The sequence below is a fragment of the Podarcis vaucheri genome (genome assembly GCF_965113315.1).
Source record: "Podarcis vaucheri genome assembly, chromosome: 6".
NCBI lineage: Eukaryota > Metazoa > Chordata > Lepidosauria > Squamata > Lacertidae > Podarcis > Podarcis vaucheri.
In genome coordinates, this window is record NC_138764.1 from 103,281,449 (window position 1) to 103,297,536 (window position 16,088).

Genomic DNA, 16,088 nt, shown 5'->3' on the forward strand with positions numbered 1-16,088 from the left:
CTATTACAGTGGTACCTCGGGTTACAGGCGCTTCAGGTTACAGACTCTGCTAACCCAGATATAGTACCTCAGGTTAAGAACTTTGCTTCAGGGTGAGAACAGAAATCGTGCAGTGGCAGCCGGAGGCCCCATTAGCTAAAGTGGTGCTTCAGGTTAAGAACAGTTTCAGGTTAAGAACGGACCTCCAGAATGAATTAAATTCTTAACCCAAGGTACCACTGTATTCTTTTATCTTGTGAACCAGCCTGAGATCTACAGATGAAAGGTGGTATGCAAATGTAATTAATTAATTAATTAATAATTAATAGATAGGGTTCTATGATTCTATAAGAGATCACTGGTATTTAAGTTTTCAGTTCTTTGGCATTGCCTGACATTGTCTGTGCAGAGTCCACCCCCTCATCCGCCGCCCTTGCACATCAGCACATATAAATTGTTGCCTCCAAGCCTCCGAAAATCCCCCCCTGGGAGCTGAGTTTAGATGAGCCCCAGAAGCAAAGTTCCGGTAGCAAGATGAACCAGAGGACACTGGGAAACCACATCCTCAACTCCCAGAGGTAGGATTAGTGATGGCCGGGGGTGTGTGTGGTGGAGAGGGACTGGTCATCGGGGGCGGGGGAAAGAATCATGCGACGTCCAATATTCACACACATCGTCTCCTTCAGGCAGTCTATGAGTGAGTGCTCAGTGGGAGAGGAAGGCACTCTGCGCATGCTCAGTGGCTTCATTCCATCCAAGACTACAGATAAAAACTAGTTCTCTAGCCTGCTTCCTCGTAGACTCCAAATATTTCCAGATCTTTACTATTTGGCTCCAGCAAATTATATCTTTTCTGTCCTCTCCAAAATGACAGCAACAGCGTTCTCTCTCTCTCTCTCTCAATCCCCACACACTGCAGTTCCCAAACTCTGTCATATTTCAGTGTGACCAAGAAAGAGAACCGAAGGCGGGGCTATGCTTATGAGGAGGTGTGGCCATGCAAATAGGGAGCATGCTTAATTCTTAACGCCTGGAGTGAGAAGCAGCAGAAGAAAACCAGTGTCCCTGGGTGCACTTCTCCCCTATAGGAATGAAATTTCCATTCTCATGGGCGCACCAGGCACTTTTGCATTTGGGGACACTGCTGCGGCAAAGACAGAAAAACAGGCCCCTCGTCCCTGACACTGGATTACCGCAGAGAAAAAGAGAACCTGAGAATTGTAGAGTTGGAAGGGACCCCCCCCCCGCCATCTGGTCCAACCCCTTGCAATGCAGGAATTGTGGGAATGTTCAGGGATGCAGGAGAGGATATATTGTTTGGTTATAGCCTTTCCAACTTGTGTTAACAAGTTCGCAATTTAGCAGAGTAACATTCCCCTTTTTAAACTCACAGCGGATGCGTTAGCTCAGGCTAGCTAAAGCCTCTATAATAACTGTTCTGGTATTTCCCCCTTATTCCCTCATACAAGATATGACACAACACAGTCTTCTTTGAAAGTATAAAAAGAGTTTACTCACATTCTGTTCACAATCGGATCCCAGAAGGCAGACTTAGCTTAGAAAAGGAACATACACCTGGAAACTATCTCATAAGGAGACAGTCCCTTTGTCCTCTCTTGCCTGGAGGCCAAGAGAGCATCTTTGGCTAAGCAGATGTTGCTTCTTCGATGCATGTAGTCAAAGAGAGAGAGATGGCTGCCCTGCCCTATGGTTTTGTCGTTACCTGCACAGGTGAGGCCACGCCCACCTCTAGTCACATGCAGAGGAAGTCTGTCCCAGCCCAGAAGGAAACGGGAAGTTTACCTGCTGGCTGGACAAGCATTCCTCCCCATGTGTAAACACGTTCACTCTAGGAATGTTGTACTTGACTGCTCTTGTGTTTCACATCCCACAGGAATCTCAACTAAATCATCCATGACAGATGGCCACCCAACCTCTGCTTAAAAACCTGAAGGAGAGCCCGTCACTTTCCAAGTGACAGATCTCACTGTCGGAAAATTTATCCTCATGTTTAGTTGGAATCTCCTTTCTTGCAGTTTGAATCCATTGGTTCGGACATGGCCCTGACTGGCCTGGATCCTGTGGAAATTGCATGTGGGGGTACAGTATGTGTTAGAAGCTGCCTTGTACAGTCAGTCTCTTGGTCCACCAAGTTCAATATTACCTACACGGACTGGAAGCAGCTCTTGAAGGCTTTGGATAAGGATCTCTCCAAGCCCTTTGGGGATTAAATTTAGGAGCTTCTGTAGGTAAGGCAGATGGGACACACGTGGTGCTGTGGTCTAAACCACAGAGCCTAGGGCTTGCTGATCAGGTCGGTGGTTCGAATCCCCGCGACGGGGTGAGCTCCCGTTGCTCAGTCCCTGCTCCTGCCCACCTAGCAGTTCGAAAGCACGTCAAGGTGCAAGTAGATAAATAGATACCGCTCAGGCGGGAAGGTAAACGGCGTTTCCGTGAACTGCTCTGGTTCGCCAGAAGTGGCTTAGTCATGCTGGCCACATGACCCAGAAGCTGTACGCTGGCTCCCTTGGCCAATAAAGTGAGATGAGCGCCGCAACCCCAGAGTTGGCCACGACTGGACCTAATGGTCAGGGGTCCCTTTACCTTTAGGTAGGGCAGATGGTCTAACTCTGAGCTATGACCCTTCCCCTTTATCTATGGGTTGCAGAGGTGTGCTGGGCTGCCTTGTAACATACAAGACTGAGTTGGCTCAGTCGGTAGAGCATGAAACTTTTAATCTCAGGGCTGTGGGTTCAAGCCCCATATTGGGGAAAAGGTTCCTGCATCGCAGGGGGTTGGAATAGATGATTCCCATGGTCTTTTCCAACTCTGGGAGTCTATGATACTTCTATGCAGTCCTATTTTTCTAGGGAAAAGGGGCCAGAATGCCTCCCTCATTCTCTTAGAACGGCAATGGTGCCCACCTGAGAGGTTCCAGAACTGGTGAGTTCTGGCCAACGCCCCCCCCCCCCCGCTTCTATATTTCTAAGGCCCTCCACCCATCAAAATGACGGCCATTTTGCTACTGACCAGGGTAATATCTCCACCAAGCCCTCACCTGTCGCACCTGGGTGTTTGTGCCTGCTGGGTGTTCCTTCTGTAAACACACGAGAAGTAACCGGCTGTACGTTTGAAAAAATAATATATAATAATGTATTATATTATTATATAATATTATAATTATCATATGATATATAATAATTGCATTATAAAAAATAATATCCATTGTATTGAATTGTAGATTTCAACAGAAGTCGCTCATAAAGTTCAACGAAAAAGGTAGAACACCCAGCAGATCAGTTCATCCTCTAATCTTCTACTTTTTTCGTTGAACTTTATGAGCTACTTCTGTTGAAATCTACAATTCAATACAATGAATAGTATATATTATTTTTTCAAACGTACAGCCGGTTACCTCTCGTGTGTTTATTGAATACGTTTCACGTAACCAGAGGTTTGTTGTTGTTTTGCGGGTGTTCCTTCTGAGCAGGAAAAACTGCACCCATGAGCTGAAATTCCAACGAGTTAAAATGAAGTGGGTGCGTCTTTCTCCAGAGGTTGACAAGCCCACCTGGATTTCCGTGACCTGGAAGTAAGGAAGGCGCTTCCTTGGGTGCCTGGAGGTACTTCTTACTCAGGACCATAGAATTGTAGAGTTGCAAGGGACCCCCAAAGGTCATCTAGACCAACCCCCGCAATATAGGAGTCGCACCTAATGAATCTCTGACAGACGGGCATCCAACCTCTGCTTCGAAACCTCCATAGAAGGAGAGCCTGCCGCCTTCCCAGGCAGTGAGGCGAGTGACTCATTGCACGCCTCCTCAAAAGTTAGAACAACCTCTTCATTCATTTCACAAGCGGGAAACTGAGGCTGAGAGGGGTCCTCGGCAACGGCAAGAGGGCTCAGGGCTCCTTGCCTTTTGCCCCAGAACCTTTTATGCGATACTAGGCCTCGCTGTATAGTTAAAGCTATGGTTTTCCCAGTAGTGATGTGTGGAAGTGAGAGCTGGACCATAAAGAAGGCTGATGGCCGAAGAATTGATGCTTTTGAATTCTGGTGCTGGAGGAGACTCTTGAGAGTCCCATGGACTGCAAGAAGATCCAACCTATCCATTCTGAAGGAAATCAGCCCTGAGTGCTCACTGGAAGGACAGATCCTGAAGCTGAGGCTCCAATACTTTGGCCACCTCATGAGAAGAGAAGACTCCCTGGAAAAGACCCTGATGTTGGGAAAGATGGAGGGCAGAAGGAGAAGGGGACGAAGGAGGACCAGATGGTTGGACAGTGTTCTCGAAGCTACCAGCATGAGTTTGACCAAACTGCGGGAGGCAGTGGAAGACAGGAGTGCCTGGCGTGCTCTGGTCCAGGGAGTCACGAAGAGTCGGACACGACTAAACGACTAAACAAAAGCAACAGGCCTAGCTGATCCCAAACAAGCTTATGACCTATAACTGCAGGATGAGTGTGCAATAGCTCCTGAGCACGTGCAGAGCATCTTTGGCCATTGAGCCAAAGGCTGATGTCTAGGCAAGGGCAGCCTTGATCCACAGCATCTCTTCCCGTTTGGGGCTTCCATCCTCTACCCTCACCCCCCCGAAGACCCTCCCTTCCCCCTTACCTTCAGCAGCCACTGGGTGTTGTTTTCCAAGACCCTCTCCAACTGCTGGACCCGTTGGGTGGACTGGTCATCGCTCCACAGCAAAGGGCCGGCCGGGGAATCCCGCTGCAATGTGTTGACGTTGAAGGTCTCCCCGGGGTGCTGGCAGGGTTGGGGGTCGGCCTCTGGCAAGACGAAGGTGTAACTGCAGCGCCCGTTCTGAACCCGGTGAGACCTCCTGCGGATTGACCCCTCGGCCGCCCTCCGCTGGCTGCCCACTGCCCAGGAAGCCGCGACCACCAAGAGACCCAAGGCCCCGACGTGGAGATTTGCAAGCGTCCACATGGCTGAGCAGGGAGGGGGTGGGTCTCGCCGAGTCCCAGGCCACCCACCACCCCTTGCACAGATCCAGCACCCAGTTGGTATTCTCAGGGTGTAGAAGCTGCTGGTCAGAACTCCCTTGGGTGCTGGTTCCGGAGACCCAGCTGGGGTGAAGCCTCCGAAAGACTCTACGCGTTCCTCAGCACACACTGAAATCTTGCAAACTCCCGACTTCCTCTCACCCTGCCCCTCCTCCTCCTCTTCTCATTTTAACATTCTCCACCCCCCTCCAAGACTCTTTCTTTTATCATTATGCTGGCTCCAGTAACAATATTGGCCGGCCGGACATTTTTTATTTTTTTAAAAAAGAGAAGTTTGATGCGTTTTCCCTCTCCTTCGTCTTCCTATCCCACTACGGGAGCTCAAGTTTCAGAAACGAGAGGTTTTTTGCATACACATAACCAAGCCGACGGCTCTCCCCAGGGCTTTGCACAGATCTTAGCAACGCTCCGTGGTTTGATTTGCATCCTGTCTGCTCTCTATCATTTTATAATCGATAGGCCAAAGGGCAAGTGAGGGGCCACACCACAAGCTGCACTGCCATGGACCTGGCAAAGAAAGTGTGGCATTGTATCTGAAGATTGTCACAGATATGTTGTTCTGTTCTACCTCCCCTGTTGGAGTCAAGGACCTTGAGAAGCACAAAGTTTAACTGTGGAACTCATTGCCACAGGAGACAGTGAGGGCCACCAACTTTAAAACAGGACTGGGCAAACGCATGGAGGAAGAAAGGGTCATCCCTGGCCACTAGCTGCGATGGCTGTGCTCAGAGGCAGCAGGGCTTCGGAATGCCAGTTGCTGCAAACCACAGGAGTTGCTCTTGGGTTCGAATCCAGTATACCTGAAGGAGCGTCTCCACCTCCATCATTCTGCCCAGACACTGAGGTCCAGCACCGAGGGCCTTCTGGCAGTTCCCTCATTGCGAGAAGTGAGGTTATAGGGAACCAGACAGAGGGCCTTCTCGGTAGTGGCACCCACTCTGTGGAACGCCCTCCCACCAGATGTCAAAGAGAAAAATAACTACCAAACTTTGCGAGAAGTGAGGTTACAGGGAACCAGGCAGAGGGCCTTCTCGGTAGTGGCACCCACCCTGTGGAACGCCCTCCCACCAGATGTCAAAGAGAAAAACAACTACCAGACTTTTAGAAGACATCTGAAGGCAGCTCTGTTTATGGAAGCTTTTAATGTTTAATAGGTTATTGTATTTTAATATTCTGTTGGAAACCGCCCAGAATGGCTGGGGAAGCCCAGCCAGATGGGCAGGGTATAAATAATAATTTATTATTATTATTATCCTGCTTGCAGGTTCCCCACAGGCATCTTGTTGGCCAGGTTAGAACAGGATGCTAGATTGGCCATTGGCCTGATCCAGCAGTCATTTCTTATGTTCCAGCCAAAGGAGTAAGCTACTTCTTTGAGATCGGTCAGGGTGCCCTGCCGCAAAGGTTTTTTAAATATTTGCTTCCTGACTCTTGGTGGGAGCTCTTTGTCTGATCCTGATACCTGCCAATCCAAGTGTTTGGAAAGAGAGGGGCATTGGAGAAGGCAAGGCACACCCAGACTCCTGTTGCTGTGGGTTGGTGTGCTGGGCCCGGGGGTTAACCCGAGCAACGCGGTCCAGGTCCAATCCCGAATCCAAGGATTATGCGAGGAATCAGTCCGACAGGGCCAAGGCAGGACACAAAGGCAGGAAACCAGGCTAGGTCAGGGACAGGGTCTCAGGCAGGATCTAGCATGAAGCAACGTTGCTCCCGCAACCTGGGCCAGGGTACGACTGCCTTTTATCTTTGTTGGGGTAGCGGCCGGTCCTGATCCCCCGGCAACTCACCTCCCTGTCTCACCCAAAGGCGAGCACTCCTCCTGCGAGTACTCAGGTCTCGCCTTCTCTCAGACCTCAGTCTCTGCAGCTCGGGAGACGTCGGTGGGTTACTAGACCCAGAAGCTGCCTCAGCCTCTCCTGACCCAACCGTTAGTGGAGCAGCTGTAAGTGATGGCCCAGCTGAAGGCAACGAGGGAATCCCCGCATCTGGAGCCAGGGCAGGCTCAGGCCCCGGACTCGGCCCAGCTGGGGTTTGTTGCAGGGGAACCTGTGCAGACTGGGGCTCTTGAGAATCAGGCCCCAGACCTGGTTCAGATAATGCCTGAGGCAAAGGATCTGGTGCATGACTGAGACTCCTCTGGTTCCGAGCCCAAGCCCGAGACCCAGGCCATCACAGCTGGCTTGAAGAAACAGCATTTTGTCATTTGAAAGAGATAGGAGGCAGAGCGAATGGGGTGAAGGCACCGCAGGAATGCCCGGACCACAGCCTCTCTCTAGACAGCTGATATGGGGCCCAAATTGTCCCAGGTGCCTTGTACAAATGCCTTGCTCCATCAGAAGCATGCTAACTCCAAAAGATGGCCCTGGTTTGGTTGTTCCGGAAAGTTCAGATCAGATAGGATCATCTCTGAATGCAAACTGCCTTGAACCTCTCCCATCTCCCCCTTTCGCTGTTTTTTCACCCCAGATTCTGCTTCAGATGAACACCCTGCTCGTTCTTTCTGCCTCTTAGCCTTGCACCAGTTCTCTAGTCAGAGGCTGCTTGGTTGCAAGAGTGTGGCACCCTGGCCCCATCCTAGGAGGCAAAGCAGACAGCGAGCCTCTGAAGTGAAGAGCATTTCTTTCTTAGCACCCCTCCGCTCTCCATGCCATAACTCAGCAAATCCTTCTCTGATCAGTACCAGCTGTGACCTTGCTGGGTTCAGCTGAGCCACATTCAGATTAGATTCAGGGCTTCCTCCTTCTCTGTGGTCTATTTATAACGTCCCAGGGAAATGAGTCAGGACTCTCCTGCAAACCTTTCTCACATCAAGGGATATTCTCTCTCAAGCCACAAAGGATTTGGAGTCCTTGAGATTACTTCTGAGACTTCTTGAATAGGATGGGGGAGTCCGTTTGATTTGCATTTAAAGGCAAACCTGCCTGAGTCCCACTATCTGAAAAGAGACGCAGACCAAAACACAGCTGTCTGTTGAAATTTGCACCCTCCCGAATTTTGCAATGCAGTTCTCCGGGTCATTGAAATATGCTCGGAGTTGAGAGTGGATTTCATGCTCTTTATTCAGCTCACAGTGATGAGGAGGAAAGGAAATTCCCCCAGAATGTCTGCTTTATATACATTATTTACACAATGGGCCCCACGTGATTGGCTAATTCTGGGATTCACCAGTAGGCCAATCAGGTTGCGGATTCACTTCCACCTGGAGTTGGATTGGGTGGCTCCTGTGGACCAATCAGACTGCTGCATTCTGAATCCTAGTGTTCTAGGACCAATCAGACTGCTGCATTCTGAATCCTATTGTTCTAGGACCAATCAGACCGCTGCCTTTTGAATCCTATTCAACTCAGTACATAACATAACCACAGATGCTAGGATAAGTGTGCATATATATGCATGTATTAGTGAAAACAACACAGAAAAATGCATTGCATTGGGCCAAATTGCTTTGCAAACATTTGTGTATAAGACAAATTGCCCATAACCAAGTTTGTCAGCACTAAGGAACGTACCGGTGGGAAACATTCGCTTTGGTGCCATTTTCATTTTGGGTGTGGATTATTCTTGTGCGTTGAACACCAGCCTGTTATTATATGAATTTATCTGTCATTTCAAATTATATCCTGTCCTTCCACCCAAAGCGGGAGAAAAAGAGACACGTTTTGTTGGATGCAAACCCATGACTAAGGGGCATCTCTGCAAACCTAATGGAGAAGACAGATCTGTTGGGGGTGTTAATGCTGCGAGCCCCTTCATCCTACGCTCAGGTTGTATATGTGTGTAAATAAAACCATATGTCTGAAAGACACCACAGTCTCCACATACTTTCATTCCAAGGAAACAGAACCTGGGTAAACACCTCAAACCCCTGGGGTCTTTCACCACTTGGAGACTGGGGCAGTATGAATCAATAAAATTAAGGACGAGAAAGAGCTGTGAGGCAGCATGGGCTCAATAATTCACACACAACAAAGAACGAAGCGAGATGATCTCAGGAATTACAACCTTCCTCCTGAGCCTTATATCCTGAATCTCAAGGGTGGAATCTTGGTGATAATGGGTGGATCCTACTTGATTTTAAAAAAGACCCAAAGTAGTTTACGAGAAAGATAAATCAATAAAATCATCAGTAAGAATTAGCAGCAATAATTTAAGACTTCTGTTAAAATAACTGTAGACTAAAAACAGATTACTGCCCCCCTCCCCCCGAAATCTCTCCACAGTTCTTATTAGGGTCATTTTTTCTGGACCATCTTTGGGGCAAGTGATCTTGTGATGCACACTCCTTCCAGTTAAAATAATTCCGTAATCCCAAAGATGGAAAGGCTTTCGTTTGGAGAGATTTTGCTCTGTTGTCAGTCAACAAATGAAAAATGGTTCTACTATAGCTGGCTTTCAAACTTAGTTGATTACTCTCGAAGGAACTGGTATCCCGTTTTCCATCCATCCCTCTTCTACAGACTTCAGGCCTGGACACCAAGCCCGGGATATGATTAACTGCAGTCGCAGTTCTCGGTGCCAGTGCAAGCTTGTTTTCGAGCGCATCCCCAGGGAAGTTGAAGAGGCCCTCTTTGCACAACAGTGTGTTGCCAACCATGACGAGAGAGAGAGAGAGAGAGAGAGAGAGAGAGAGAGAGAGAATATGAACCAGTGGCCTCCCAGTTCTGGGCACCCCAAAGTCTTCCTCTGCATTGTTTCAAGACTACCTATTTATTGAGCATTCATCATCACTTGCTAGTGCAAAAGCTACAGCCACTGTCACTCTGATTCCTGTGTCCAGTTCTGGGCGCCACAATTTAAGAAGGATATTGACAAGCTGGAACATGTGCAGAGGAGGGCGGCCAAGATAATCAAGGGTGCTGAAACCAAGCCTTATGAGTAATGGTTGAGGGAGCTGGGTATGTTTAGCCTGGAAAGGAGGAGTCCAAGAGGTGATATGAGTTGGCGCATGCTCTGGTTATCTCTCGCTTGGACTACTGCAATGCACTCTGTGTGGGGCTACCTTTGAAGGTGACCCGGAAACTACAACTAATCCAGAATGCGTCAGCTAGACTGGTGACTGGAAGCGGCCGCTGAGACCGTATAACACTGGTCTTGAAAGACCTACACTGGCTCCCAGTACGTTTCCGAGCACAATTCAAAGTGTTGGTGCTGACCTTTAAAGCCCTAAACGGCCTCGGCCCAGTATGCCTGAAGGAGATTCTCCACCCCCAACGTTCTGCCCGGACACTGAGGTCCAGCTCCGAGGGCCTTCTGGTGGTTCCCTCACTGCGAGAAGCCAAGTTACAGGAAACCAGGCTGAGGGCCTTCTCGGTAGTGGCACCCACCCTGTGGAACGCCCTCCCACCAGATGTCAAAGAAAACAACGACTACCAGACTTTTAGAAGACATCTGAAGGCAGCCCTGTTTAGGGAAACTTTTAATGTTTAATAGGTTATTGTATTTTAATATTCTGTTGGAAGCCGCCCAGAGCGTGGGGTATAAATGGGCGGGGTATAAATAATAAATTCTTCTTCTTCTTCTTCTTCTTCTTCTTCTAATATTTATTATTATTATTATTATTATTATTATTATTATTATTATTATTATCTGAGTGGGGGGTGCTTGTGTAATCTCACTGTATACAAGTTGTACAAGTGACAATAAAGTATTTCAGTAATATATTGCTGAAGGAATGAAATGTCCCCATTTTCATTGCAGGAATGTTGGTGAAAATCGCAGAGCCCAGGCAGGTTCATAGGGGAGAATTCGGTCCTTCAGATAGCCTGGGCCAAACCTTCTTATGGATAGAGAATATTCTGCAATGTCTTGCAGTACAGCTAAGGTTCTACAACATGGTTTATTGCCTTCTTCTCATTATTCAAACCCAAGGTGATGCATTGCTTAGGTCCAAACAACGCAAGAGAGACTCTTCGCATTTCTAGTCTTTGTCAGAAATGTTGCAAGAGAAACTTGGAGGAATTCTCCCTTTCCGCCCTGCCAGGCACCCTGGGCCCGTGCCAGCTGGGCAAATAAACATCCCAGCCGGCTCTGTTTACATGTTGAGCGGGATCGCTCCTTTGAGATGCTGCCCTTTGGCCTGCAGTTGGGATGGGAACTAGCCCAGCTTTTCCTGCGTCCTAATGGAAACGGGAAAGCTTGATGCAAACCCAGCCCACGTTAGGCCGACGGGGCAGGCATGTGAAGCCCCACTTTGCCCCTCCTGGGAAGCAACTGTGATGCTGCTGCCACTTCTGGGAGGCCACTGGTGCAGCCCCACAGAATCGTAGAGTTGGAATGGGTCCCAATGAGTTATCCAGTCTAACCTCCTGCAATGCTGGAAACACAGCTAAATAATCTGGCTGTTCTTCTTCAAGCCTGCAAGAACTACTTGGTTTTCTACTGGAACCTGCAGGTCAAATAACCAGAACCAGGTGCAAAACAAGGGGGTGGAACCCTGGAAACACCCAGGACGTAGAAAATGAGGCATTTCCACCACATAGGTAGGGATGCCAGTTCAGGAGCACCCCAGATGCTGAAATTTCAGGACACAAAGCTGAGACCGGGGGGGGGGGGATGGCAACGTCACTAGTGGAGGCCATTGGTGATGTTGTTGTGACGATCCCCTGATGATGTCATTGGCTGGGCCCTGGAGACGGAGGTTAATTGGGAGAGGGGAGAGGACAGAGTGTCTATGCCAGGGGTCAGCAAACTTTTCCAGACCTTGTGGGGTGGGGGCGGACTATATTTTGAAAAGAAAAAATATATGAATGAATTCCTATGCCCCACAAATAACCCAGAGATGCATTTTAAATAAAAGGACACTTTCTACTCATGTAAAAACACGCTGATTTCCAGACCGTCCACGGGCCGGATTTAGAAGGTGATTGGGCCGGATCCAGCCCCTGGGCCTTAGTTTGCCTACCCATGGTCTATATCAGTGGTTCTCAACCTGTGCACCCCCAGATGTTGTTGGACTACAACTCCCATCATCCCTGAGCTCTGGCCTTGCTAGCTAGGGATGATGGGAGTTATAGTTCAACAACATCTGGGGACCCACAGGTTGAGAAAGGCTGGTCTATATGCTATACTTTGCAGGCATCTCCTGCTGAGCTGAAGCTTGCAAGGAGCAGGCACGGCCTGATTATCATCATAGTTATTGCTGTTATTGTTGTTATTGCTATTATTACTACTAAAGGCCATATTGTTCACCTGGAGATCCATACCTTCCAACCTGCCACCTGGAGAGAGCCAGGTGAATCTGGAGGTCTGGCAACCCAACACACCAGCGCATCTTTTTGCCTTCCCTCCACTGACTTGCCCACCAATTGAAAAGGATGGTTCTGAGAGTTTGTATTCTGTCCTAATCGAGCCACACCTGGAGAATCACATCTGGTTCTGAGTACTGCAGTGCTATAAAGGAGGAGAATCCTGCCAAAGGCTAAAGCCACGATCATTTTGTTTCCTCTGTCCAGTTCTCGGCACCACAATTTAAGAAGGATATTGACAAGCTGGAATGTGTGCAGAGGAGGGCAACCAAGATGATGAAGGGGGCTGAAACCAAGCCTTATGAGTAAATGGTTGAGGGAGCTGGGTATGTTTAGTCTGGAAAAGAGGAGTCCAAGAGGTGATATGAGTTGGCGCATGCTCTGGTTATCTCTCGCTTGGACTACTGCAATGCGCTCTACGTGGGGCTGCCTTTGAAGGTGACCCAGAAACTACACTAATCCAAAATGCGGCAGCTAGACTGGTGACTGGGAGAGGCCACCGAGACCATATAACACTGGTCCTGAAAGACCTGCATTGGCTCCCAGTACGTTTCCAAGTACAATTCAAAGTGTTGGTGCTGACCTTTAAAGCCCTAAACGGCTTCAGCCCAGTATACCTGAAGGAGCATCTCCACCTCCATCATTCTGCCCGGACACTGAGGTCCAGCGCCAAGGCCCAGCGCTGACTTTTAGAAGACATCTGAAAGCAGCCCTGTTTAGGGAAGCTTTTAATGTTTGACGGACTACTGTATTTTAATATTGTGTTGGAAGCTGCCCAGAGTGGCTGGGGAAACCCAGCCAGATGGGTGAGGTATAAATAAATTATTATTATTGTTATTATTATTATTATTATTATTATTATTATTATTATTATTATTATTGAGAGCCATATTTAAAGGGCTGTCACATGGAAGGTGGAGCAAACTTGTTTTCTCCTGCTCTGGAGGGTAGGACCCAAATCAATGGATTCAAGGAGATTCCAACTAAATATTAGGATGAACTTAAGACAGTAAGAGATGTTTGGCAGCGGAGCGGTCTCCTTCGGGAGGTTGTGAACTCTCCTTCCTTGGAGGTTTTTAAGCAGAGGTTGAATGGCCATCTCTTGTGGATGCCTTAGCTGAGATTCCTGCCTTGCAGGGGGTTGAACCAGATGTGACTTGGGGTCCCTTCGAACTCTACAATTCTACGATTCCATGATTCTACGAATGTCGGTGTTGGGGGTTATGGATGGGAGAAGGCTTTTGCATTCCTGTTGGTTCCTTTGTCAGATGTTTCGGGCTACAGCTCCAACCAGCCTCCATCAAAATGTGGTCAATAGACAGGGATGATGGGAGTTGTAGTCCAACTGCATGAAGAGGGCCACATGTTCCCTATCACTGGCTTAATACTCCTCTAAATAAGCAAGGCATAACCTTGATGGCAGAAAGTGAGGTGGAATTAAAGAACCTTTTAACGAGGGTGAAAGAGGAGAGCGCAAAATGTGGTCTGAAGCTCAGCATCAAAAAAACAAAGATCATGGCCACTGGTCCCATCACCTCCTGGCAAGTAGAAGGGGAAGAAATGGAGGCAGTGAGTGATATTAATTTCTTGGGCTCCATGATCACTGCAGATGGTGACAGCAGTCACTAAATTAAGATGTCTGCTTCTTGGGAGAAAAGCAATGACAAACCTAGACAGCATCCTAAAAAGCAGAGACATCACCTTGCCAACAAAGGTCCGTATAGTTAAAGCTATGGTTTTCCCAGTAGTGATGTATGGAAGTGAGAGCTGGACCATCAAGAAGGCTGATCGCCGAAGAATTGATGCTTTTGAGTTATGGTGCTGGAGGAGACTCTTGAGAGTATCATGGACTGCAAGAAGATCAAACCTCTCCATTCTTAGGGAAATCAGCCCTGAGTGCTCACTGGAAGGACAGATCCTGAAGCTGAGGCTCCAATACTTTGGCCACCTCATGAGAAGCAAAGACTCCCTGGAAAAGACCCTGATGTTGGGAAAGATGGATGGCACAAGGAGAAGGGGACGACAGAGGACGAGATGGTGTGACAGTGTTCTCGAAGCCATAAACATGAGTCTGACCAAACTGCGGGAGGCAGTGGAAGACAGGAGTGCCTGGCGTGCTCTGGTTCATGGGGTCATGAAGAGTCAGACATGACTAAATGACTAAACAACAACAACAACATATAATGCACACATTCAGAAGTTTTGGTTTTTTTAAAAAAAGAACATTTTTATTGGAAAGCAAACAAATCAGACAGCTGCCCTGCTTTTGAAGGTGATACAGACAATATACAAAACCGTAGCAGTTGCAGATTTTGCGTTTCACTTGCATTCACTAGAAGGCAACAGCCGAAATTGTATTAAATGCAAGAACGGAGTACCAGCCATCCTCTACTCTGTAGCGCCCCCAGGTGGTAGCTGTAAAAAACGTGTATGTAAAAAAAACAAAAACAAAAGATCCCTTTCCTTGGAAAACTTTTCTTTTAAGATGTGGTTGTGTCCATCTTCCATGCAATCTCATTTGTTTTTTTCAGCCTAAGTCTCGACAAGGTTTCAAACAGAGGTTGCTATTTACAACGCATTTTAAAAAAAAACCAAAAAGACATTTAAAACAAAATTGAAGAAATAAACCTATATGAGGAAGAGCATTTTAAATACATTGACATTCTAGAAATAAATTCTCTATATTATATATATATATATATTTATTTATTATTCATAGAAACAATAAAATGTAATTTGCTTTCATCCAGAATCACAGGAACCTATCCAAAAATCTGCATCTTGCTGAAGAAATGTACCTATGCAGGCTTACAGTGCAAGTTTTCTCAAAGGCAAGTAACTAAAATAAAGTAAAGGGAGTAAATTGTTGGGGTTTTGCACCCTCCACAAACCCTCAGTTGTACAACATAAAGTGGGAAGGGGAGAAGATTTTTTTTATTAAATATAAAAATTAAGCTGATATTTAGCCACGAGGTCACTATGTAGACTCAGTTCCAAGATTCAGATCGGGGGCTGAATGTGGTGCTGTTTTGTACTTCTCCCCCTTTCCCGTTTCCCCTCCTCCTCACTTTCTGCACAAACCTCTAGGCTGATGAAGAGTTCTGTGGGACTCAAAAGGAGGCAGGCAGACGACTCGGAGGCCCTGCGGGCAACTAGCCCCGCCCCCACAGGTAGCTGGCCCCACCCCTGGGCACAGGGCACGCACACTGCCTCAGGCGCCCAATCGGCTTGCTCCGCCGCTGAATGACTTACATCTCATCAATTTCAGTGGGAACTAAGGGCAACTAACTTCACCTCCAGAATGACACAACAACCAGGGGCATTCTGGGAAAATAAAGCAAGGGTTGCTGGGAAGATGCAGCCAACGAAATCAAGGTCTGCTGCTGCCGATGCTCCAAATTTGGGGGCCGAGCCAAGATAAACGAGGAAAGGAAGGAAAGCCTGCAGAAGAAAGGAGCTTTCTGCAAGTGAATAATGAAAATAAAAAAATTCCTTCCAGTAGCACCTTAAAGACCAACTAAGTTACACACAGTGTATCTGAAGAAGTGTGCATGCACACGAAAGCTCATACCAAGAACTAACTTAGTTGGTCTTTAAGGTGCTACTGGAAGGAATTTTTTTATTTTGACTATGGCAGACCAACACGGCTACCTATCTGTAATGTGAATAATGAAACAATTGCCATTGCAATAAACGAAAGGAGTGGCGTTATTCATGCCAAAAACAAATGGAAGAACAACACGGGCGGGGAGGAGATATTCATGCACCCCTCATGGTCGCCCGAATGGAGAGAAACCACTGGAGGCCTTTCAAAGACTTCTTTGACACGGAGCCATCTTGTGTCCG

At 47.7% G+C, this 16,088-nt stretch overlaps 1 protein-coding gene across 2 annotated transcripts in view; it reads right to left on the bottom strand.

Annotated features, from left to right (window-relative positions):
* ANGPT4 (angiopoietin 4) overlaps positions 1–5,155 on the bottom strand; it is a 265,142-nt gene extending 259,987 nt beyond the window's left edge. For both annotated transcript variants that reach the window (XR_014220591.1, XM_082226189.1), the window contains exon 1: positions 4,598–5,155. Coding sequence is in view for 1 of the 2 variants with exons in the window: in XM_082226189.1 (XP_082082315.1) it covers positions 4,598–4,921 (324 nt within the window). In the remaining variant the exon portion in view is untranslated. The remainder of the gene's footprint in view (positions 1–4,597) is intronic.
* Between the last annotated feature and the right edge of the window lie 10,933 nt (positions 5,156–16,088).